The 22,573-nt window shown below is 51.8% G+C and overlaps 8 protein-coding genes across 8 annotated transcripts; 5 read left to right on the top strand and 3 right to left on the bottom strand.

Annotated features, from left to right (window-relative positions):
• Positions 1-246: 246 nt before the first annotated feature.
• Positions 247-1,326, top strand: UCRPA7_8370 (putative abhydrolase domain-containing protein; the record flags this gene model as incomplete). Its single annotated transcript, XM_007920884.1, has 7 exons — positions 247-263; positions 332-343; positions 401-428; positions 502-626; positions 683-878; positions 933-1,236; positions 1,295-1,326. 7 exons carry the CDS (start codon positions 247-249, stop codon positions 1,324-1,326), a joined length of 714 nt encoding a protein of 237 aa, XP_007919075.1.
• A 1,817-nt stretch (positions 1,327-3,143) lies between these two features.
• Positions 3,144-4,209, bottom strand: UCRPA7_8369 (putative 40s ribosomal protein s3ae protein; the record flags this gene model as incomplete). The annotated part of the gene is made up of 5 exons (XM_007920883.1): positions 3,144-3,287; positions 3,351-3,852; positions 3,920-3,945; positions 4,007-4,091; positions 4,196-4,209. The coding sequence occupies 5 exons, from the start codon at positions 4,207-4,209 to the stop codon at positions 3,144-3,146; spliced, it is 771 nt and encodes a 256-aa protein (XP_007919074.1).
• Positions 4,210-7,801: 3,592 nt separating this feature from the next.
• Positions 7,802-9,935, bottom strand: UCRPA7_8368 (putative gtp cyclohydrolase ii protein; the record flags this gene model as incomplete). Its single annotated transcript, XM_007920882.1, has 10 exons — positions 7,802-7,875; positions 7,940-8,025; positions 8,089-8,118; positions 8,179-8,321; positions 8,475-8,630; positions 8,688-8,770; positions 8,821-8,863; positions 8,919-8,974; positions 9,027-9,066; positions 9,114-9,935. The coding sequence occupies 10 exons, from the start codon at positions 9,933-9,935 to the stop codon at positions 7,802-7,804; spliced, it is 1,533 nt and encodes a 510-aa protein (XP_007919073.1).
• Positions 9,936-11,126: 1,191 nt separating this feature from the next.
• UCRPA7_8367 (hypothetical protein) lies at positions 11,127-11,688 on the top strand (the record flags this gene model as incomplete). The annotated part of the gene is made up of 2 exons (XM_007920881.1): positions 11,127-11,196; positions 11,429-11,688. The coding sequence occupies 2 exons, from the start codon at positions 11,127-11,129 to the stop codon at positions 11,686-11,688; spliced, it is 330 nt and encodes a 109-aa protein (XP_007919072.1).
• A 166-nt stretch (positions 11,689-11,854) lies between these two features.
• On the bottom strand, positions 11,855-12,819 carry UCRPA7_8366 (putative uracil phosphoribosyltransferase protein; the record flags this gene model as incomplete). The annotated part of the gene is made up of 4 exons (XM_007920880.1): positions 11,855-11,906; positions 11,965-12,136; positions 12,201-12,595; positions 12,647-12,819. The coding sequence occupies 4 exons, from the start codon at positions 12,817-12,819 to the stop codon at positions 11,855-11,857; spliced, it is 792 nt and encodes a 263-aa protein (XP_007919071.1).
• Positions 12,820-16,122: 3,303 nt separating this feature from the next.
• On the top strand, positions 16,123-16,603 carry UCRPA7_8365 (putative rheb small monomeric gtpase protein; the record flags this gene model as incomplete). Its single annotated transcript, XM_007920879.1, has 2 exons — positions 16,123-16,284; positions 16,337-16,603. 2 exons carry the CDS (start codon positions 16,123-16,125, stop codon positions 16,601-16,603), a joined length of 429 nt encoding a protein of 142 aa, XP_007919070.1.
• A 1,743-nt stretch (positions 16,604-18,346) lies between these two features.
• On the top strand, positions 18,347-19,577 carry UCRPA7_8364 (putative rheb small monomeric gtpase protein; the record flags this gene model as incomplete). The annotated part of the gene is made up of 4 exons (XM_007920878.1): positions 18,347-18,381; positions 18,909-18,999; positions 19,061-19,273; positions 19,338-19,577. 4 exons carry the CDS (start codon positions 18,347-18,349, stop codon positions 19,575-19,577), a joined length of 579 nt encoding a protein of 192 aa, XP_007919069.1.
• Positions 19,578-20,843: 1,266 nt separating this feature from the next.
• Positions 20,844-22,557, top strand: UCRPA7_8363 (putative peptidase family c78 protein; the record flags this gene model as incomplete). Its single annotated transcript, XM_007920877.1, has 7 exons — positions 20,844-20,921; positions 21,030-21,473; positions 21,530-21,580; positions 21,754-21,778; positions 21,832-22,043; positions 22,111-22,142; positions 22,197-22,557. 7 exons carry the CDS (start codon positions 20,844-20,846, stop codon positions 22,555-22,557), a joined length of 1,203 nt encoding a protein of 400 aa, XP_007919068.1.
• Positions 22,558-22,573: the final 16 nt, after the last annotated feature.

Below are 22,573 nucleotides of genomic sequence, written 5' to 3'. Positions count from 1 at the left end.
TCGCGACGTCATACCGTTCAAAGAATTCTAGACTTGACCCGCAGCTCATAACTCGCACATGAGAAGTGCAAGAAGCTGGATCATGGATATATACAGGTGACCATTCTGCACATAGATCCCGTGAGAGAGAGAGGATGATATTAGGAGTACCACGAGTTGCTAGGCGCACTTGCGCCGGGCGTGCATGGATTCTCGCGACTCGTCACTATTCAACCCCGGCGACGGTTCCTCTAGTCTACGACCTCCATGAGCCGGCCAAGCCCGTCAGCGACAGCAAGACAAATCCCATCATCTTTCTTCATGGGCTATTTGGCTCTAAGAAAAATAATAGGAGCATAAGCAGGTATGAAGCCATGAGCAATTGGAAAATGCAAAGCCTCGGGTGACTAACTTTGCTCAGGGCGATTGCTCGTGACCTTGGACGGTCTGTATGGGCGCTTGTAAGGGACTATTGCTCTGGAAGACGCCTTCGATCAGATTTCTAACATAGGTCTCATATAGGACCTGCGGAACCATGGAGAGTCGCCTCATGTGCCTCGCCACGACTACACGTCGATGGCCGATGATGTCGCTGCCTTCATCGAGGAGCACAAGCTCAAAGAGCCCACGCTTATCGGTCATTCGATGTTAGTTCCGTTTCTGAGACTAGGCAATACGAGCAAGCATTTCTGATTCATCTCAGGGGAGCAAAGACAGCGATGACGCTAGCACTTCGGTCACCAGAACTTGTGCACGACCTAGTGTCCGTAGACAATGCACCGGTGGATGCTGCGCTCGTAAGTGACTTTGCTAAGTATATACGAGGCATGAAGCAGATCGAAGAGGCTGGCGTGACAGGCCAGAAGGAGGCAGACAAGATTCTCTCGGACTACGAGGAGGTAGGAATATCCGTAATTACTATAACTATGTAAGTCGAACTAATAGCATCACAGTCATTGCCGATTCGGCAGTTCTTGCTAGGAAATTTGTATCAGCCTGATGGGGAGAAGACACGCAAGTTCCGGGTCCCGCTGAACATCATTGCTAAAGCCCTCGACCACTTGGGAGACTTCCCTTACAAGGATCCAGGCGAGGTTCGCTTCGAGAAGCCTGCGCTCTTCGTCAGGGGCATCCACAGCAAATATGTCCCCGACGAGGTTCTGCCTGTTGTTGGGCAGTTTTTCCCGCTGTTTGAGCTCGCGGATATTGAAGCCGGACACTGGGTCATCTCGGAGAACCCGGAGGCTTTTAGGCAAGGTACGTCCACATGAGCTGGGTCTCTGCTCTGAATACAGTCCTCTAACACGGGTATTAGCTGTCATACGGTTTCTCAGCCCGAAAGACTGAAGAGAAGTATTCTACAGCGTGTGATAGAGCTCCCCTCACAGGGATGCATGTACATTGAATAGACTGTAAAGACTATGCTAGGGGAATCTGTAATGCTATCTGGTGTATGTCATAGAGTCAAGTCATTAATAACGCCGTTGATATGAAAATCAGCATGAGCAGCCTGGTAGATAGCGGGAGTAGCCTGATTCTGAGCCCAACGCAACTGTCCCTGGACTGCGGCCCGAGTTTGCTGTGGAGATTAGCTCGGGATTCCCAACGATCGTGTCGACTATCTCGATGAACGGCTTCCTGATATTCTCGCGGCTTTTGGAGCTAACCTCACAGAAGCGAGCTCCATGGGCTTCCGCCAGAGTCCTCCCTTCCAGTTCAGATACTGCTCGATTTGTCTCGGCTTTGTCGAGTTTAGATCCGACCTTTATTTGGGTCAATAAGGTGTACGAGTCTATATGCAGGCATCCTTGGTAGTGTGCTTACAAGGTACATAGCCACACCAGGCACCGTGTTCATCTCTACCTCATCAAACCATCGTTCCATCGAGCTGAAACTTGTCCGACTCGAGATGTCGTATACTAGGACGACTCCATGAGCGCCTCGGTAGTAGCTAGTTGATAATGTGCGAAACCGCTCTTGCCCGGCCTTTCAGCATAGTCAGAAACACTCCAGAGTTGCTCACAAATCGAGATAATTAGACTCACGGTGTCAAAGAGAGTTAATCGATATGGCTTCCCTCTTACTAAGAGCTTCTTAATCTAGAGCGCGAAGAGTCGAATGTTAGTATCATATTTGAAAAGCCCCAAATCTAAGCATGTGAAAGTCGCCGGCAATTAAGCTAGAGCTGCATCTGTCGGCATGGTCATAACCAACCTTAAAGTCTATCCCTATCGTAGCTGTTGCCAGCTCGGGTTCAAATGCATCGTCGCAATATCTCGTCAATACTGTTTATCATCTGAGCAGCTTGCTTGCTTGGAGGCTGAGGCTGTGGACTTACACGCCGATTTGCCTACGCCCGACGGTCCGATCAACAGGATCTTTAGGGTGGGCAGCGAATCGTCAGAAGACATCTTATCACTCTTGAGGGGATAACAGATTAAAAGACAAATGGTGAATGCAAGCTATAACAAGAAACAAGTCTAAAGGGTATCATAGGAATTTCGTCAGCGGTGAGGTAGGTATATGTTTGGATGAGCTCCGAACAGACCGTTGGCGACCGCGGCTCTAGGCTAGTCATTTGATACTGGGAGTTCACCAGCCAAACTTTGCCCCTCCAAAACGACCCGGCCAGGCAGCTCATGACCACCCCAACGATTTAATGACGTTATACCACGACAAAGCCAGGATTCGAGGACGGATCCAACCACTTGGGACCTTAGTCAATCCATCCCTAAGGCTTTGCACATGATAGACAGGGCTTTTTGGATAAGAAATCCCATCCAAAGAATATCTTACTAAGGCTTCTCCTGATTGCTTGCATAATCTACAGGGTTTCTTCAGTGAATCTAGTTGTCAAGACATTTCGAGGACATGGACATGACGAACTGAGCTTGCATCGGAATATTCAGACGATTGTCACAATGCGGATACTTGCGCATGCTCAGTCGGAGAGCACAGGAGACACCAGAACATGATGCCAATATAGCCGTGGACCAAACTTTTTGTAATTCTTTTATTTCATGCCCGCCTTCTCGGGAAGGCGCACGTATCAACCATGATTCACCATGTTTGCCACGCCAAATGCAGGAGAAAGCAAGACCCTATGCCCTAGAGAGGTATTGCTCAAAGAAACCATGCCCGTGCCGTTTCCTGTCAACAACCCTTTACACCTCCTCCAAGACACGCTCCTTGAACTCGCGCTCCACCTTCTGGCCCTGCTCATCCGTGGACGACTCGCCGTGGAGGGCGAGCAGAGTACCGAGCTCGAACTTGGGCTGCTTCAGCAGCTTAACCTTGCGGATGTGGACCTAAAAAAATTCAGTCAGCATCCTGAGTATTGGTAAATCATTGATATTAGGGGGGCCGCATACGTTCTGTAGGGGGTAGATGCCCTGGGTGGCCTTCTCGATCTCACGGCCAATGACCTCAGGGATGAGCTTGCTGGTGAGCTGCTGGAGGGTGCCGCTGGCAGCCTCACGCTGGATGATCTCGGTCATCTTCCTTCGGATGGCACGGATCTGGGAAGAGGCGGCGTAGGTGGTCTTCTTGATCTGGTTGGGTCGTCGCTTGGTGAAGGCGATGGCAAAGAGGCGGAGGAGGTAGTCGTCGGTGGTCTTGACGGTGACATTCGCCTCAATGAGGGTCTGCCACTTGCGGACAAGGGATCGCAGCTTGTCGGATGTGAAGTCGAGGCCGTGGAAGTTGGTCAGGCAGTTCTTGCCCTGAACCTCGTCGACTCTGAGCTTGACCTTGCGGAAAGCATGGTCCTCATCCTTCTGGAGATCGGCTAGGGAAACCTCGAAGATTCTGCCCTTCAGCGCATCGTTGGCGTTCTTCAGACCGGTGGTACGGTTGACAAGAGTCTTGCCGACACTGCGAGATAAACGTTAGAAACCGTTCCGCTACCCTCGATCCTCCTTCCGTCAAATTGAATGCTTACTCTCGAATGTTAAACGGAGCCGGGGCCTGTGGGAGGCAAAGTTAGAATTGTCTCTCGCTCATTACCACGACGCGTCAAATTTCTCACCTTGATGCCGTACCAGTCCTTGCGGGAGAAGGGATCGACGGTCTTCTTCTTGAGGCCCTTCTTGCCCTTGGACAATCTCTTGTTCCTACAGCGAGAACCTCCGTCAGCATTTGATATATTCCGGGCGCGTCTTCGTTGCGAAATGCTCGCAGATAATCGAATCGAATCCAATGGGGATGATGCACTCACTTGCCAACAGCCATCTTTGTGAGGACCTGTCTCAAAGATGGAGGATTGTGTGTGGTTGGTGATGGGGTGTCAAGAGTGCACTCCTCGGCGGGGAGAATTTTTGGTGTGGTGCCAAAAACCCTAGCAGTCAGGACCCGTAGCGGCGTCTACATAATCCGCTACCGAAAATAAAAATTCTGCTCATGTGGCAGATCATGTGACTTAAAGATGGGTGCCAGGATTACATAAGGCTTCCAACGACTCCCGAGACCCAACCATTGGAATTCTCGAATCCCTTAGCTTCTCGACTCTACCTTAGTCACCCAAGGGCGACAATAAGTTGACTTTCTTGCTGAAAGTGGTCCATCGCAATTAAGAATACGCTGCTAATAGAACATTCTAATGATGCAGAGACGCTCGTGGTCTTTAGATATGGGATTCTTTAGCAAATCAGAAGTCTTTTGACAAAGCTCCCGACCTTTATTTTGTTCGAATACAAATTTTGAGCCTTTGACAACAAATTGCATATGGCAATAGCGTTTTCTGGCAACAAGGTCTCTCTGATCGATCGCTGTAAGTCTTTTGCTTACACCGGCGTCCAAGATGATCGTCGCCTAGAATGCATGGGTACTGCGCACATATTTGATAGCACCGTCACCGTGTCCGAGAACCTTGCATCTTCGGTGAGCACCCTCTCACATTGGCGAATCACTTTTTCCCCTATCTTCATCCAAATTTGTCTCGTGAGCCTTCATGAGCTGCGCGTTTACATCAGTCATGCAGTGCCAACGCTGCTTCTCCTTCCAGACTAGTTTGCAGCGTGGTCGTCCAGGGATGTCCTCACCGCCTCGACCAGTGTCCACTCTTTATTTCGACCTCATCTCGATTACGGCAACGTGTCATAGGCTTTGAGCTTGCGTCTGGGCGCTGTCCGTAGTTGGACTGGTCCCAGGAACCGGCGGGAAGCACAACCATCCTGACCCTGGAACAACGCCATGCGATGCAAGTGCAGACGACCAGCCAGTCGGGTGCTTGAATATTCAATGTGGTAGTGGGTATTATTCAGTTGTGTCTCCGCAACCTGTTTTCTGGGCGGAGCGCTGTTCTGCACTGTCCTGTCTGTATTACACGTCTTTGTTTCTTTGTGCGTTGTTCCTCCCCGACGAAAAAAGGCGGACATTAAAAAATATACAGGAATTATGTACCGGTATCAACGCCAAATGTATAGCCCTGTTCATCCCATGCAATGCCTCCCTGCCTGTGTCCTGTCCAGGTGGTCATGACTTCATGTCTCATCTCTCCTTGGCTCGTCACTGTGGGGATCATCCTGTTGAGGATCACCCGAATGCTCCCATAGGGGCTTATCCTGGTGCCTCGCTCGAGGCCCGGATAGAAACAGCATCTGAGTTACGTTTTGTTGTATGGTGTGGTGTGTTGTGGACCGCTCGGTCGTAGAGGAGCTTGCTTACTCCTCGCCCGTCTAGGTGGAGATAGCTCGGGCTCACTCATCACGGAGACTTCATCTCGCCTTCCTTCTCCTCGTCCTGCTGGTCCCCCTCCCAGGTGTCAAAGCTGGGGAAGCTGAAGTAGCGTCCGGAGTCTGCAATCCTCGTCAGTCGACGGCTTCTGGAGTTGATAGGTTGATTAGACGTACGGAGATGTGGACGGAAACCGTCAAGGTCGACAGTGTGGTGTGTAACATTAGACACCAGCTGCTCTGTCCTGCTTGGCGGACCCAATACTGGGCTCCGTGGAGAGAGTGGTGATGATGGGTGATAGACCGAGTCTGGCGGCGAACCAGAGACAAACGCCACCCGGTTGAGAAGATCTGTTGCCCGTCGGCTTGACTGAGAGTTGGCCAAGGAGTCTCTGCTCGCATTGGAGGTGGTGATGGAAGGCTCAGTAGCACTGGCGCGCAGCAACCTTGGCCGTCTGTTGCTGGTTGATCTCGAAGAGTCCCTCCTCTGCATTCCGCGGCGGGAGTCGGGCGACAATGACGCCATGTCTGTTTCTTGTCTCCTAATGGCTCAGCTTGTTGCTTGCGATAAGGTATCACCAGAGACTGCGAACCGTTCGCGAGATGAACGAGTGTTGAACGCAGATGGCAAAGTCATGGACTATGGTGACACAACGATGGATGGGCAAGTATCAGAGTTCAAGGTTGCCTAGTCAGTGACGATGGTCATATATGACCGTTCCGCCCTGCTGGCCGCCAACTCGGGCTGAAATGGTCGCGCACCCATAACGCCCCTGCAAGCCTTGCATCCAAACCCGGCACTTTCGGCCTGGTTGCCACTTGTCAGTCGATGGTTTGGGTGCAACCACACTAGCCCTGGCCTGTAGTAGGCAATTACGAGATATGCACGAGCTGTTGTGTGGTAGAAGGTAGAAATGGGGCAAGGTGGGTGACTCCTGATCTTGGGCACACACACGGCAGGCATGCATAAGTCTAGGTCCAGGTCCAGTCCTCGGGACCCAGTCCCAACCTATGGCTACATGCAATCAGCGTGAGCGACTGCGTGCTGGCGGGTGGGTTGGCGGGTTGAGAGACTGGCCGCCCCCAGGGGGAGTTGGCTGGGTGGGGAAAAGATATAGGCCCCGTCTAGACTAGGAATCTTCCCGCAGCCAAAGAGACAACGACACTTCAAATTTCCTGCATGGCAATTCTGCAACTTGCGCCCCCTACCTACCGACAGCCAAAAGCGCTGGACGTACCGCTTGCGCCAGTGCAGTGCATTGGCAGGCAGGTAGTGGTCTTTTCCGAAGTCAACCGACTTTTCCTGACTGGAAATGCTGTTGTGCCATTCCCCCGGTCTTTGGGTTGTCGAATGAGTTTCGGCTGTCAGCAACAACCCGCAGGCGGAAACCAACTGGTTGGCTTGCAAGATGCTATCCGGACACGGCGTTGCCTGTTGAACACATGATATTTCAACCCACGAGCCTGCGCGAATTTTCACAACCTGGGGTAATGGGAAGCCCTCTTCTCTGTTTCTAGACACTCATCCGGTACTATGAGCCCGGTGAAACTTTTGAGAGGTAGGTTGGCGCGCTAATCGGACGTCATCGGACGTTGAGTTGTGCGCTATGTTTAGGCGGGTGTGCTGTTCCGACTTACACACCGTCAAAGGCGGAGAAGGAATTTATTCCTTTTCACCCAGCTTGGGTAGATCTACACTGGACACGAGTGCGTTTGTCGCATCGAGCGATGAACGCACGACTTTGCAAAACTCTGCAGAGCTGACAACGTGACATGACGATGCCACGGACCGCCACGCAAAAAAGAATTATCTTACTAGCCGCGTGACTTGCGGCTGAGTTGACGGCTTTTTCACTCATTCTGTGGGGGCGTGGGAGCTTTGCGGGAGAGCTTTACAACATCTAGCCAAACACTTTGGATTTAGAGAGACTATCTTCTAACGGTAAACCTACCCTCCAGATAACAATGCGCGCTGCCGCAGAGATTGGTTGAGATCTCCAGGGGGCAGCTACATGGCCGATCGCCAGAGCAACATACTGGGAAGGGGAAAGCTCCGGGTGCCCTGGCTGGCTCGGAACGGGCCTTAATGGTCGACACTATATTTACGTCAGCGGTGAACTTCGCTATTCGTTGGTTGATAGAGGCAGAGCTTACTCCTCCCACACTCTTCCCTGGACAGCTTGCAGCTCTTCAGCAGTCATGCGGTGTCCGGTTGTAAAGTAACCTGTGAGAAGACAGCTGTCAGCGATGCACCAAAGGAGAGGCTTTCCGACAGTGACTCGTCCTACCGGCAGTGATCTTCGCATCAATTTCAACTCGTGAGTCTGCGGGGATCCAAGATTCGGGCAACTCCACGCGCTCGTGGATGGGGATACTGTAAGCAAGTTAGCTCCTCTCTTGCAACCTCTCATTACTGCCAAGCGGCGTGTCCCCTTACCCTTGGCCGACAATCGCATCGTGTTTCATGCTGTAGAACGTTTGGTCAGCCCGGATAAGCGGATCGAAGGTCCTATCTTGTGAAACTCACTTGCTCATGCTCAACATCCTGTCAATCTTGGTGATGCCGAGCCAATGCAAGATATCCGGCATGAGAGCCTGGAAGCGCATGTCCTTGACACCGGCAATGTTCTCGGTCCGCTTGAAGTAGTCGGAGGCCCGGTCTTCCCCGCGCTTTCGGGCATTATAGACGACTGCACACCTCTGTTAGTGCCGGTGGACGGCTGCTGATTGGTCATGTTTAAGGGGGAGCATTTATTGCACATACGATACTGTCCGATTGTTAGTCACACTCATCTAGGATTTTGTATGGGTTGAAAGACTTACCTTTGTGACCTCGCCGAGAGCTCTGCCTTCCTTTCTAAAGTAGATGACAACTCCGCTGCCGCCATTCTGAGCTTCCTTGACGGCCTCCTCGATTCCAAAGATCAGGTAGGGCCTGCAAGTGCAGATGTCGGACCCGAAAACGTCGCTGCCGTTGCACTAAGTTGCTGTTAGACTCCGTCTTGAATACTGCGGGGATGTCCCACGCTGTCTTACCTCGTCGTGTATGCGCAACGCAAGCCGCTTACTCGGGTCAGACATCTTTGCCGGATCTCCAAAACAGTACACAGTGAGTCCGCCTAGGAAAGTTAGAAGCTCAACTTCGTCAAACTCTCGGTGAGTCACATACCAATTGGCGGCAAGAACGTCTTGATATCACCTCGTGTGATCAACTGTGCCCATATCAGTGAACTGCCGTGAGCTATGACGATAGGATCGGCCACGAACCTCCGGATAACTTCCTCCAGTGTGTTCAAAAAGAGACCGTCGCAGAGTGCCTTCATCTGTAACGGTATGTTAGCGAGCGGAAGAAAGACTAGACTGTTGATAACTGACCAATTCCGAATCGTTCGGCGACACCAGGCAGATACCAGACCTATATCCAATCAGCGAGATTCAGCACCCTACATTAACCTATCTTACCGGCTCGACCGCGAACTTCGTGACAGCCAGTTCTCCGGAATCATTCAAGCAAATCTTGCCGTCTGGAACAAGCCTTCCACTCCGAACACTGTCCTCAAGTTCAGGCAGCTTCATATGTGCTCTGGTAATAGCGATTGTGGGTCGAATGTCTACATTCTCCTTTTCTATGATATCCTTGAATAACCAAGGGGCCAAATGACCCCACGGATCCATGGCAACGATCTTCTTCTTGTCTCCCCACTGGGGGAAGGGCCCAATGTTAGCAGCAGGCTCCGTATTCGTGAAATCCGGCCTGTGGTCGGACTTCAGCTCTTTGCTGGCCAGGGCCAGAGCGTAGTAGATCGAGTAGGAGCCGCCGTGGGCGCCAATGGCATTGCGTCGGCGGATCGTTGCCGCGTTCCTAGACACCACGACCGGACCTCTCTCCTGGGGGTCTGCCGCACCCCAGTTCAGCGGGATCGCCTTGATGCCAATCTGTTTGGGGTACGTAGTAAGGATGATGCGAGAAGTGAATCCAGACTTCAGGCCTGGTGACCCCGAGCCACCCGACGTCTCAGGGGCCACATCTCCTGGTACGGGCGGGGGTGTAGCAGTTGCCTTGGACTCTAGAGCGTACGCGGACGAAGCTGCTGTGGCGTTCTCGGACTCTTCAGAGCGAGTGATGGGCCCAGGCGAACGAAGCCCCTGCGGTGGACTGGCCTGGGAGGACATGGACTCCACGATGGACGCAAGATCATGTTGGCTTTGTTGGATGACTTTCAGAGCGGCCATCACATCCTCGAGAGTGGGCTGTTGCCCGACTTGTGTGCCAACGGTAGCCATGATGGGAGAGATCTTGGATGTTGATATTCTCAAGAGCTATGGCAATATTTTATTCAGATGCAGATGTATCCAAGATGAGTTATATCTTAGAATTGACGATAGACTTGCTGTTACTCGTCAATACCGTATCGAAGACAAGGAGCCCCGCAGGTGAAGGGACATTAACTTACACGTTGAATACAAACCAAGGTAGGGATCTAGCGTTTTGATGGGAAACAAACAACCTCTATTTAGAACGGAATAGAACAAACGGAGCTCTCAGGTGATGAATTTACTGAAGAACAACAAATCAGGAGTGGGAGTTGGCAGCAAGCTCCAACAAACAGGTCACGGGGAACGTTATCGGTGAACCGGGCACGGCCGGACAGTGCTATCAGGGAGGTAAGTGGAGGCTGCGGTAATCGATGCGGGGCTTCCGCTTGGCTGGAAAGCCCCTGTAGCCCGCTAAAGTGGCCGATGGGTCCGGTGGCTAAGCGCTAACAGCACCTGAAAGCTACACGTGTTGGACTCATACCACTTTCGATGGCGGCGTTACTACCTGTGGTCGGTGCTTGCTTAACACTCTTAGGGCATGAAACAAGGTAAAAGATAGATCTTGTTTTGAGGAGGATGTTGACATTGAGCAAGATGACGACTGGTTGAGAATACCCCATATGAGTTGCAGATGAGTTGCAATAAGGTTGCTTTTGAAAAGTTAATGATGAACAAAGGTTGAGCATAGATATGTCCTAGGTCTCAAAAGTTGACATTTCCAAGCCATTGGTTTTCTCCTTAAGTACTATACACAATTCAGATGTTCTTCATCTTGATCTGAAGTAATCAAAGTTGAGTTGTAACAGTTCGGATGGGCACTTCAGCTATCGTCTGGCGGTTTAGGTACCTATAGCACGGTACGGTGTGAGGCGGGGCACACCTTTCGGTGCACGGACCACCTGCAGCAGCCTGGTCACAACCCTGAAGCCCGCCAACTACAACACTTTCGCGGGGCGACGTTGGAAGCTTCATTCCTCCCACGAGCCTCAACGCTTCCGAGGTCCCATCACAACAGCCACAGCCGCATCTTAATAGAGCGCTCGGCTGTCTCCCCCTTCTCCAATAGAAGCGATCGCGTACTCACGCTGCTTCTCTGACGATTGCGCCTGGCTGCTGCACATCTCTCATTCCTGCCCGTCGCATCGCATCGCCATCACCATGGGAAAGCGCAAGAAGAGCTCCCGCAAGCCCATGGGCCCAAAGAAGGCACGAATCAATCCGCTGCAATGTTTTGGGCCTCATGTCTGACCATATATGCTCTAGGTCGATCCCCTCCCGAGAACCTTCACCTGCCTGTTCTGTAACCACGAGAGTTCCGTAACCGTCAAGCTGGACAAGAAAGCCGGCATCGGGTCGCTCGAGTGCAAAGTCTGCGGGCAGAGGTTTCAATGCGGCATAAACTGTACGGAGCATTCATGTATTAGTACAGATCTCACGAGCATGCGCTGACGGGCTGATAGATCTCTCCGCTGCTGTTGATGTGTATGGCGAATGGGTCGATGCTGCTGGTAAGCTAGCTACTGCCATCGCGATGCGGCACGCATTTTCTGACTTTGTGTTCCCTCTAGATGCCGTCGCACAGGAAGAAGGCTCCGCCAGCAGGCCAATCTACGACGGCCCAAGCCGTGTTGGTGCCCGCAAACATGTCGACGAGGAAGACGAGGGCAATGACTACGAGGGCGAGGGGATTGTGGCGGATGATGTGATTGACGACGACTAGAGGTTGAGGTCTACCACCACGGCACGTCATCTATTCTAGCGAGTCGGGAGGCTACGAATTCCTTGTCTGCACGTTCCATTCGTATGAGGAAAAAAATGGGGTTGGAATGATTACTTCGGCGGTGTTTCTGGCGGTGTTCTTTCTTTGGTATGGGTTTTCTACCTAACTACATAGTGTAATACCTGTCGCCAAAATCGCCGAGGCCGGGAATGATATAGCTAGGAAGGGGCTGTCAGCGAGGGGGTCCCGTGTAAGATAAGAGAGACGGTTACGAACTTCTTTTCATCGAGTCCCTCATCAACGAAGGCTGTGACGACCCGTAGCTTGGGGAACTTGGTCGCAAATCTCTTGATGCCCTCTGGGCTCGCGATGAGGTTGAGAAACAGTATCCTTTCCTCAGGGACGCCCTTTGATTTGAGTACATCAACAGCCATGATGGCCGATCCACCTTTAGGAGACATGATATTAGCCATTGGGGCAAGGCACACGCAAACTTAGTTACTGCAGCTCACCAGTTGCAAACATAGGGTCTAGCAGAAGCACCCATCTGCTAGCAATGTCCTCGGGCAGCTTGTCATAAAACAGCTTGGGCTGTGCGGTCTCCTCGTCTCTCTGGATGAGGATCTTGCCAATCCTGACCGAGCGGCAGCAGTCCCGCAGACCCTGTTCCATGGACTCTCCAGCCCTCATGATGGATACGCCGCAGATCTTGCCCTGGAACATGAGGCCATCATAGGCCCGGCCTACGGGGGTCGTGACGGTGTGCTCGACGGTAGGCAGGTGGTTCAAGCCCTCCTCAACCAGGAGACGAATAATCCGGTTAGAGTAGAAGATGAAGTCTCCCCGTTCCGTGTTCTTGTCACGGATGATGCTGCAGCACGGTGTAAGCATGAGTTCCTCTCCTGTTCTGACATCAAGTAGAGTTCAAGCCCCATCTCTAGCTCGAGGAGGAACTCACGTGAGCAGCGCGATAAGCTGTGGCGTCTGAGGCAGGACGGTGACATTGTCGAATTTGACCTTGCTGGACACTGTAGCCGTTGGCTTTTGGGTCTCTGATCGGTATTCAGGGCCAACACTCTTGGTCGGTGCAATTGACGGGGAAGCAGTGGCCCCCTGGGTTCTGGACGACATGGCGGGGGCGGGCGTGATGTCAGAAGCCTCAAGTATTGGAAGGGGAGGGCTGTGGCCAATGAGGTGACGGACGGACGGACGCCCGTGAACAGTCTACAGCCGGCCGACCGTTTGAATAGTTGAGATATCCCCAAGGAGCTGGATCCGTTCACCTGCAATTTCTTTGTCGTGCTTCAGCGAGGTTAGGGTGCGTTAAGTAATAAGGTAAGGTAAGTATGCTGCTTTGGCGGAGCTGTCCGATACGACGATGGGGTTAGTGTAGGTCTCGGCGGTCCCCTGGACGCTAGCAAGATCTCTAGATGGAAACCCCCACTCAGAGGGGCAGCTTGGTCCAGCATTGTTCTTTATTAGCCACCATGACCAGAGCCTCTCTGTTCGAGACTACCTTTACTCTAGATATCTAGGCGAGGAATTGTGAGACTTACAACGCTACCATGCCGCAGCTGGCTAGACAATAGAGATTCATGTCAAATAGATCTGACGGGTCTTGACGTGCTCACATATATGTTCTAGAACGTAACATATGGGTACCGAGATACGTCTGAACTGGTCTGCATCAGCCTACAAGCCGTAATGGCTCCTGGATGACCGATTCGAAATGAGTTTTCCTTAGCCTATCATAGTACCCAGCCGTGTGACCCTAGGAAGCATTGTACTTGCAAGTTTCAAGAGAAGCACCGCTCCTTTCAAAGGTGTTTTGGGACGATTGACTCTTGAAAGAGCAGCGTTTACCAACTATTAAGCAGGGTCTCACAACGACGGCAGGCGGCAGCACTAACGACACCCCGCCCCCCAGCGCAGCCCAACCAATCCGGCGAGTCAGGACGAATGACGTTGGCCGAAAACGTAGAAGCACCCCCCGGCGCTGTCTCCTCCAAACAAAACAAATATATCCCAAGAGCGACTTACTTCACAGCCCTCACCCTCGGGGGCCACGCAACTTCTCCAACGACACTCTCGCTGAGATAGCAACTGCGACCCTGCATCTCGCCCTCCACAACTTGACTCTACTTACCCTCCGGTCAAATAAAACTAGGACGTCTTTCCGAATATTTCCTAAATCCGTCCGTCGCGTGGGGTTCAACTCGCGATCTGCTACGAATGTCGACAGCCGCTTTCGCATGAAGACCAGAGATTCGAGCTGATCTTCCGCCTCAAAGTCAACTATCCCATGTCGCCGGCTGAATTCGCTTGACTCCACCCTTTACCCTAACGGTCTCGCAACAACATCGTACTTGCGCAACGGTTGAAATGATGGCGGCGCGGAGCGACTCGAGCCTGCCGCCGCCCAAGAGGAAATTGGCCACATATGGGAAGGGCGCCAGGAAACAGGCTCCGTCAGGGTCAATATTCTCACTGGATAAAGAGCCCCTGATTATGCCGCCTGCTGCACCGCGACCTGTTGCGAAATCCTCAGGAGTCCCCGACGACAAGCCTACGCGCCCGGTAACCAAGACTGAGAACAAGCCGAAGCAGTACGGTCGCAAAGACTTAGTCCGGCCGCAGCAACCGAAGCCTACCATATCTAGTAATCAGGTGTCTCGAACAGTCAGCTTTGAGGAAAATGGACGAGCTAAAAAGGCGAAGCTCTCGACATCAGACTCTACTGCCTCCGACAATATATGGGATCCTCCGGCCGGATCTTCGCCTTCTCCCCCACGAGCACATTCGACCAAACCCATAGCAGGACCTTCTAGGGTAGTGCGCCCACAACCAACTCCTTCTGCTGCGCAGATTCCGAAGGTCGAAGACACGGTCATGAACGATATATATGACCCTATGCCTTTTTCCCCTGCAACAGTCAAGACACTGAACACACTGAGCGTCAACAAGCGCAAGGAAGAGCCTGTCCGGCGGCAAATTCCATTTCGACCCACCCGTGACGAGCGGGCTGAACCAAGACCTATCTCTCTCAAGGATCGTGCGGGCATCATCAAGAGAGAACCTGAAAGGAAGGCCTCGCCAAGACAACGGCGTCGTCTAATTGATGCTCTCGCAGCACAAGCGGAAGATGAGTCGGAACCAGACGAACCATCTCAAGCCACACAGTCGACTCCTGAACCTTCATTCCCGGGACTCGGAGAAAGCTCAAGCCCGGCCTCGACTTTACCTGATCAGCCGCGTGCAAGGGTGCTTATGCGCCAGGAATCGGCCGTCAAGAAGAAAGCTGGCCCAAAGTTCACCTATGGCAGTCAGCAAAGGACCATGCTTCTGGACACGTCAGGCGACCCCGGAGCCGATGACTTACTGCTTAATGAACCACTCATACCCACTGCAACCATTACGCCGCTTGTTCCTATGGACGAAGATGATGAGCCATCTTCTACCAGCGCCATGAGAAGCATCCATGAGCTCAGACAAGCTGGTGCAAATAACCGCTTTGCAGATGAGATGGACGATGTACTTGACAGGGTTGGCAAGCCTACTGCGAAGCCAACATCAAGCCGTAGGAACGCTCTCTTTGAGCTTGCACAGAAGCTTCAGGACAAGAATTTTCAGCGGCAGTTCCGGAATCATGGCGGCGATGACACTCTACTTGATGGTGTCAGGAAGGAGAATGACATTGTAGCAGGATATGCACTGGCTTCTATAGTGGCTACGCTTCTATCTGCCTCCAGCTCCTCGCATCTCCTCAAATTACTGGAAACTTCAGGCTTTCTTGTCGCTTTGGGGAATCTCCTTCCCGTGTCCCTAGATATCAGCATGATTGCTAGGGATAGAAAGAGCAATCTCTCGAGAAATGGGCAGCAATCACTATTGAGCATCAAGGCGGCAGTAGTCTCGCTACCGATCTGGGAGCCATACTCTCCATCTACTCTATCGCCTCGAACTCTAGCGATGAAGTCCCTGCATTTAATTCTGCAGCAATCGGGCGGCGCGACAGTGGACAGTGGCTTGTATTCTGCTGAATTGACTGAGCAGTTGTTTTCCGTTCTCTCGGCGGCATCAAACCCAGAAGGGTGGGATCCTGAACAACCACAGTCCACTCTGGACCTCTTCCTTGCACTCTCCATACTAGAGGTCTACTCGGTCGATGCCATGCAGACAGCTGTCGGGGCAGAATGGACCGATAGATATCTACCCATCGTCTGCGACGTGCTTGACGCATGTCTCCGGCATGAGGCTAAGCATGCAGCCGAGATTGATGTCCTTGCCTTGAAAATGGCGCTAAACATCGCGAACAATAATCCTGATGCACCTCCTTTCTTTGTCCAAAAAGGGATACTTGGTCACTTAGCGCAGCGAGTCTTTGCAACATTCAAAGGAGCTATGGAGGCCGTCTCTGAGCCAGAAAAATTCTCAATGATCTACCAGTCGCTCGTTCTTATACTAGGCGTCATGATCAATGTATTTGAACACGATCCTACTGCTGGTAACATCCTTCAGGTATCCCTGGATAGCGGTGATAGTCCACTTGACAAGCTGATCAAGCTGTTTTTGGACCACCGCGATGCTACGGCCGAGGTATGCCACACCCATCCTTGAATACGCTATGACAAGCTAACTTTTGAAAAAGGCCGATTCGGAAGAGAAAGGAGCCCTAAACGTTGCGTTTGGTTACCTCTCGCTGCTGCTGGGCTACCTCACGCTGTTCGAGCCAATCCGAGATCGATTTGGCTCAATGCACCGCGGGCGAAACATCGAGCCTCTGCTCAGCTCGATCAAGGAGTTCATCTCGTACCACAAAAAGGTCGCAGAAGGGCTTGCTGCGCAGGGAGGAGGAGATGGCGGCTTCACGGAGAAGTTGCAAGGTCTGGTAGACCGCCTGGAGAGAGGCTTTTAATTTACCATAGACGCACGAACCGCGTCCGAAAGGAGACTATGAACGTGATATGCATGTCGGAACACAGCATTTTGTGACAAGGTATTTCTGAACAAGTCAATCGGTGGGTGGCTCGAGATCCGATCCATCTCGACTCCCAAGGAATGAGCGGAGTTTGGCTTTTGGCAATACCACAAGCGATGGAAATAGACTTAGGGGGGAAAGGACGAGCATATCTGCAGCCTCTGGCGTATGGCATGCCCTGTGGGCATGGTTGCTATGTATTTGATATTTATCAAGAGCCTCAGAATACTACACACAGCAAGGGCAATGGGTTTTATTTTCATCAAGGATGATATGATCTGGGCTAGCTAAAGTGCTGTTTCAGGGGGTCCCAACAGGGCGTACTGAGATGAGTTCGTATCGCTGTGAAGTGTTGTGATAGATTAACCCTCAGTTGCCAGTAGTGGCAGAAGTCTGAGTGGTACTACGGTTTATTGGGCAACCAAGGCTCAAGGCTGAACCATGAACATGCAACTCACTGTCTCACTGTCTGAGCCAATGAAATTGGAAAAACTTATCATAAGCTGAACAATTGAAGATTTTCGCTCACAAAGTTATGAGGTCTCTTCACTGAAATATCCTATATCCTTTCGCTTCTCAAAAAGACGGGCATAATAACTATGACAAATTTGGAAGATACAACGCCGCACTCCTGTTCTCATTGTCACAAGTTGCTCACCTTAGACTTTAGTCGCGATGCTACGGGCCGTGAAGGATGTCCCAGCCCTGAGCGCCTGAGGCTTGCTGAGAGGGTATTCAAGATAATGCCTATGTCTCCAGGGGCATGGCGACATCAGCTCGGCCACCCAAAAGACCGCAAGAAAGAAACTAGCTCAAATGTTTGCTAAAGTAGAGCGTTTCATCTGCTTGTTCGATCTTACGGCGAATGAACTCCTGGCCGGAGTCTATGAAGGGTGCGAGCTTCTGCGAATGATATACATGAATTCCCACGGCAATCTTCCAGACGCAGCACGTCTTACATGTGGTGCCAAAATACTTGAAAGGAACAAATCCCCAAACACTGGTTCTTACATAACAGCTATGATTGGAAGGCTTGCAGTTCAGCGAGTCCCGGTTCCCCCGGTTGTCAGTGTCTTTGGAGAGCTAACCTTTGATCTCAAACTCAAGCGGCACTATTGAAGGGTGGCTCTTTCCCAAGACGTAAACGATTAAGCTCGAATTGAGAATTAATGACTTGTCTTTGCAACTTACTTTCAATCCGTGCACTTTAAAGGAACTGCATGGGAAGTGCGAAACAATGCTAAAGTCAGCAAACTACTCAAAGTATATGGTATGGTATGGTAGAGAGGGTCAAGGAGCGCTGTGATAGGTTACATGCACTTGGCCGGTTCCGGCAATAACGCACTTACTAGAATCTACATGTACAAGCCTGACTGCCACAAGCTGAGATCGCTTGAGCCGCAAGAAGTGCGGGACAGGCATTCCCAAGCTACGTAGGGAACCTTGGGGTTCTGGGCCGGACTAGGCCATCCCATTCACTGCCCATGCACCCTTTGGCTTAGTCAAGTTGCGCGGTAGGTGTTGTGAGTAGGTACAGTAAGTCTCATGAAACAGAGTAATCTATAGTGAGGAAACCAAACTTAGCTAATCTGAGGTAAGTTAGCAGCCCCCCCCCCCCCCCCCCCCATCTAGACTAACACTGACGGACTGGCTGCCCCACCACGCCGTCACCACCAAAAGATGGGCGGGGCGGGGGGAAGGAATGAACTGAATCTGTCAGTCTTCCCATCCGTTTCGGTCGAGTCCACCTCCAATACGCAAGCTTCCTCTGCGGCTTCTCTCAATTCACATTACGACAACCTGCCGATCTCCGATCTCGATCTCCTTTCCATACTCTTAATACTGTTGAGATATTCTCAACCCCTCCAAACCCAAACCCACATCCTCCAAACTCGAGATCTCTCTACTGATTTGCTTGGTTTCTGCCTATCTGCCAGCATCTCGCTCGCTACAAGTTCGCCGCCCTCTTGATACAAATACCAACAATAACCTCAATCTTTAATATATCCCGTCTATTCTTTACGGCCGGGACCCGCCACAATTAAATGCCATCACCGTCGAAGCAAAGAAAAATCGCCATTGTTGGCAGTCGTTCAGTCGGTAAGTCGACGTGAAAGCGTGGCCCAGCTTGCGATATCACGGATCTTCCATGCTCGGTAGACTAACACAATGTGCGTGTGCGCACTTCTCCAGGCAAATCCTCCCTCGCGGTCCAATTCGTCGACGGGCACTTTGTCGAGAGCTACTATCCCACCATCGAGAACACCTTCTCCAAGATCATCAAGTTTAAGAACCAGGAATTTTCTACCGAGATCGTCGATACCGCTGGACAGGTGCGTTTGTTTGCCTACCCTGGCGTTGCATGGAAGTAGTTTGCTGTCGTTCTTCTCCAAGCGGGAGAACCAGTGGGGTACCAGGGAACAGCAGCAGAACGATGAAAAAGAGAAAGTTGAGCTGACAGTACAATACCCAACACAGGATGAGTACAGCATCTTGAACTCGAAGCACTTCATCGGCATCCATGGCTACATGCTGGTGTACTCCGTCTCCTCCCTACCGTCCTTCGAGATGGTGCAGGTCATCCGAGAGAAGATCCTAAATCACCTGGTTAGTTGAACCCTTTGCCCTTGACAAATCACCAAGGCGCTGACCGATCTTGTTCGTTGTGTAGGGAGTCGAGTGGGTACCCATCATCATAGTCGGCAACAAAAGTGACCTGCGCCCCGAGCAGCGCCAGGTCACGGCAGAGGACGGCAAGAAGCTGGCCGAGAAGTACCAGTGCGCGTGGACCGAGGCCAGCGCGCGGTACAATGAGAACGTTTCTAAGGCATTCGAACTCCTCATCGGCCAGATCGAGAAGCAGCAGAACCCTAACGAGGCCCCGGCCGGCGGCAAGTGCTCTGTGATGTGAAGTGCCGAGAGTTGAGTGCTCGGACAGCATCAATACGTTTTGTAGAAGGGCCCACTGCTGTAAATCCGGGATGGGCGTCTTTTGCTCTTTTCTAGATGCTTTTGGCTGAAGAGAGCCGCTGTCTGGCGGATTGGCGTACACACGATCCCGAAGTGACAGGTCTCTTGCAATCTTACCATGTTATATGGGGCGGGTTACGTTGCGTGGGTGGTACGCCTTGCTGCGTGGAGCCGAACGTCTATAATTCTCGGCTCAACTATACGTTTTACCTCATGACAGGACAAGGGGTTGGGGGTGGTCGGATGGGAACGTAAGGATTTTGGCTGGCTTGCAATACGGGTACCGGTGTCAGTTACTGAAATGTTTGTTGCAATTCTTCAACCTGTCTTAACTAATAATACCATGAACTATTTCAAATGACGCCTCGCCGAAGAACCATCCTTGAGACTTGTGTTTTTTTGGCGTTTTTTCTTTTCAATTGAAAAATAATTAAAAAAATTCCCTTGCAGCAAGAGATAGAACAATCCCTTCGTGGAAGGTTCGCAGAATATTGAGCACCTTGAAATGCTTAAATTGCTTCGAATGAGCACATGGGGTTTGTGAGAGCGGCATTGACACAACCTAAGCCAGATACAGCTTCTGATAGATATCGAAGACTTGTGTTATTTCATAATTATTAAACAGTGATTTCACAATTGTTCGAGCATTCTGTAAATCAGTCATGCATTACAAATGACTTCGACACAACTGTCGCCGGTAAGTCTGTTATTGTTTAGACTAGTTGCTAGCAAGTCCATCATAAATTCATCATCTCAACAGCCCACTACATACCAACTAAGTCACTGGCGCAGCCTCGCTCACGCACGTTTTCGGCTATCGTTGGCGGTGCGCGCAGTGCCACGCGCCATTCTCCTTACACACAATCAGCATTTCCTTTGTTCATTTACCTCAATCTATCTGGACCGCTCAGCCTGAAAGCCTATGAAGAACTTGGCTTCATAAGACATTCGAGCTTCTCGCCGTACCATTGTGGCATTTGCTGGTCAAACGGTCACACGTTCACTTCTTCATCCTCTGATTCGACCGAACCCCCGAATTGCGCCTGCCTGCCTGCCTGCCTCCCAACCTGCCGAGAGTCTCTCTCAGCCGACAGCTGGCGGCTCTCGCTCACGATTACCCCTTCTTACTCACATAGATCTCAAGACACTCGGCCGCTGTGCCTGGCCTTTTGAGATAGCGAGCGGGTAGCCCGCACCAGGCTAACAAATGGCCACGGACGGCGAGGTCATGACCTGTCCGTTCTGCGGCTTCCGCTCCGTCGCTGGCGAGTATGAGATGTTGCTGGTAGGTATTGACTGTCCCACGCACGCACGCACGCACGCACGCACGCGCGGCCCGCACCGCATCCGTACCACACATATTCACGGACCTTAATACTGACCCTGCATATAGCACATGGAGACCCTGCACGCGGAAGGCAAGTCGCCTTTCATTGCGGACAGCGGGCCGCAGCAGGAGCTGCTACCGGACCAGGACCAGGACCAGGATCAGGACGGCGAGGACCAGTACGCAGAGTGTCCCGTTGAGGGCTGCGGCGAGGTCCTGCTTGTCGACGAGCTCGACTACCATCTTGAGCTGCACGACGAGGAGTCGGATGCCGGCGCCGCGGCCGAGGCGAGCGAGCAGCCGGTGCCGCCGCCCAGAGACGAGCACCCCCGGGCATCGCGGAGGGCGGCGGAGCGAGAGCGGCAGCACGGCCGGACCTCGGTGACGAAGCGGAATGAGGGCGCCATCCAAACATGGAAGAAGCTGTTTGGCGTGCCGGCCACCAAGGCGCGGTCCGAGACTACGACTGAGGGCGCTGGTAGTAAGGAGGGACCGCGGAAACGACTTGGAGTGAGCTTCTGATTCATATTTTCGAGACGAGGCCGTTGTTCTAATTGGAACTATAGAAAGCCGAGCTCGGCAAATATGCACATGAGCAGCGTATGCCGGAATGGCTGGTAACGCTCCTACAGACACGGGGCCAGGTGGTCGGAAAGGGTGGGAGCAATATATGTTGGCCTAAATCTTCTCGTTGCTAACGAACACTTTAGGTGTGATACCGGTGCTCGAGCAGCTCTTACACCAAAGCTCGTCAACGAGATATGCTTATCTATGTCATTCCTCGACCCAGCATGTATCCAAGCTACGACGTGAAGGTGAGCGATCCGCATCGTCTACCATACTAGGCCGGCAAATTGACAGATTTTAGGCGGCTTCTGTGGATATCGAAACATCCAGATGCTGTCCTCATTTATTGTCGGCACCAATTTTGAAGGCGCTGACCACTTCAATGGCAATTTGCCTTCGATATTCGACATACAAGACTTCATTGAGGAGGCTTGGGATCGCGGCATCAACTCTCAGGGTCGAGTAGAGACGGGTGGGGTTAAGGGCACACGGAAGTACATCGGTACTCCAGAAGTAAGTTTTGACTTTCTTTACCATGTAACCTCCAAAAGGAGTCAAGACTTACCCTTCTTCATCACAGGCACAAGCGATGCTCATCAGTCTACAAGTACCGTAAGCTTCCCCTTTACTCAACTCAAATCACATAGGACTTACAAGAAACGGCAGATGCGACGCTCAGGGGTTCAAGAACAAGGAGCCCGGAAGGTCAGAAGAGCTCCTCCTGCAAGAAGTCGAGCGCTATTTCCAGTCCTCCATATTCGACCCCGAGAAGAAGGTGCGGTGCACCAGCATGCCCCCTATCTACTTCCAGCACGCCGGCCACTCGATGACCATTATTGGGTTTGAGAGGTTGCAGAACGGCCAGGCGAACCTACTTGTTTTCGACCCCATGTTTCGCGATAACAGCGCAATCACGAGGCTAGTAGGAAAGAAGTTTGAGTCCAGAGCCCCCGACATTCTCTTGAAGCCTTACAGGAGAGGGAGCAAGTATCTTGGCAAATATCGTGAGTTCGAGCTCTTGAGGTAAGAAGTTTCCATCTCTC

This window comes from Phaeoacremonium minimum (genome assembly GCF_000392275.1).
Source record: "Phaeoacremonium minimum UCRPA7 unplaced genomic scaffold PA7_03_scaffold_592, whole genome shotgun sequence".
Classification (NCBI taxonomy): Eukaryota; Fungi; Ascomycota; class Sordariomycetes; order Togniniales; family Togniniaceae; genus Phaeoacremonium; species Phaeoacremonium minimum.
Note: the sequence above shows the minus strand (reverse complement) of the source record. Positions and strands in the feature narration are given on the sequence as shown.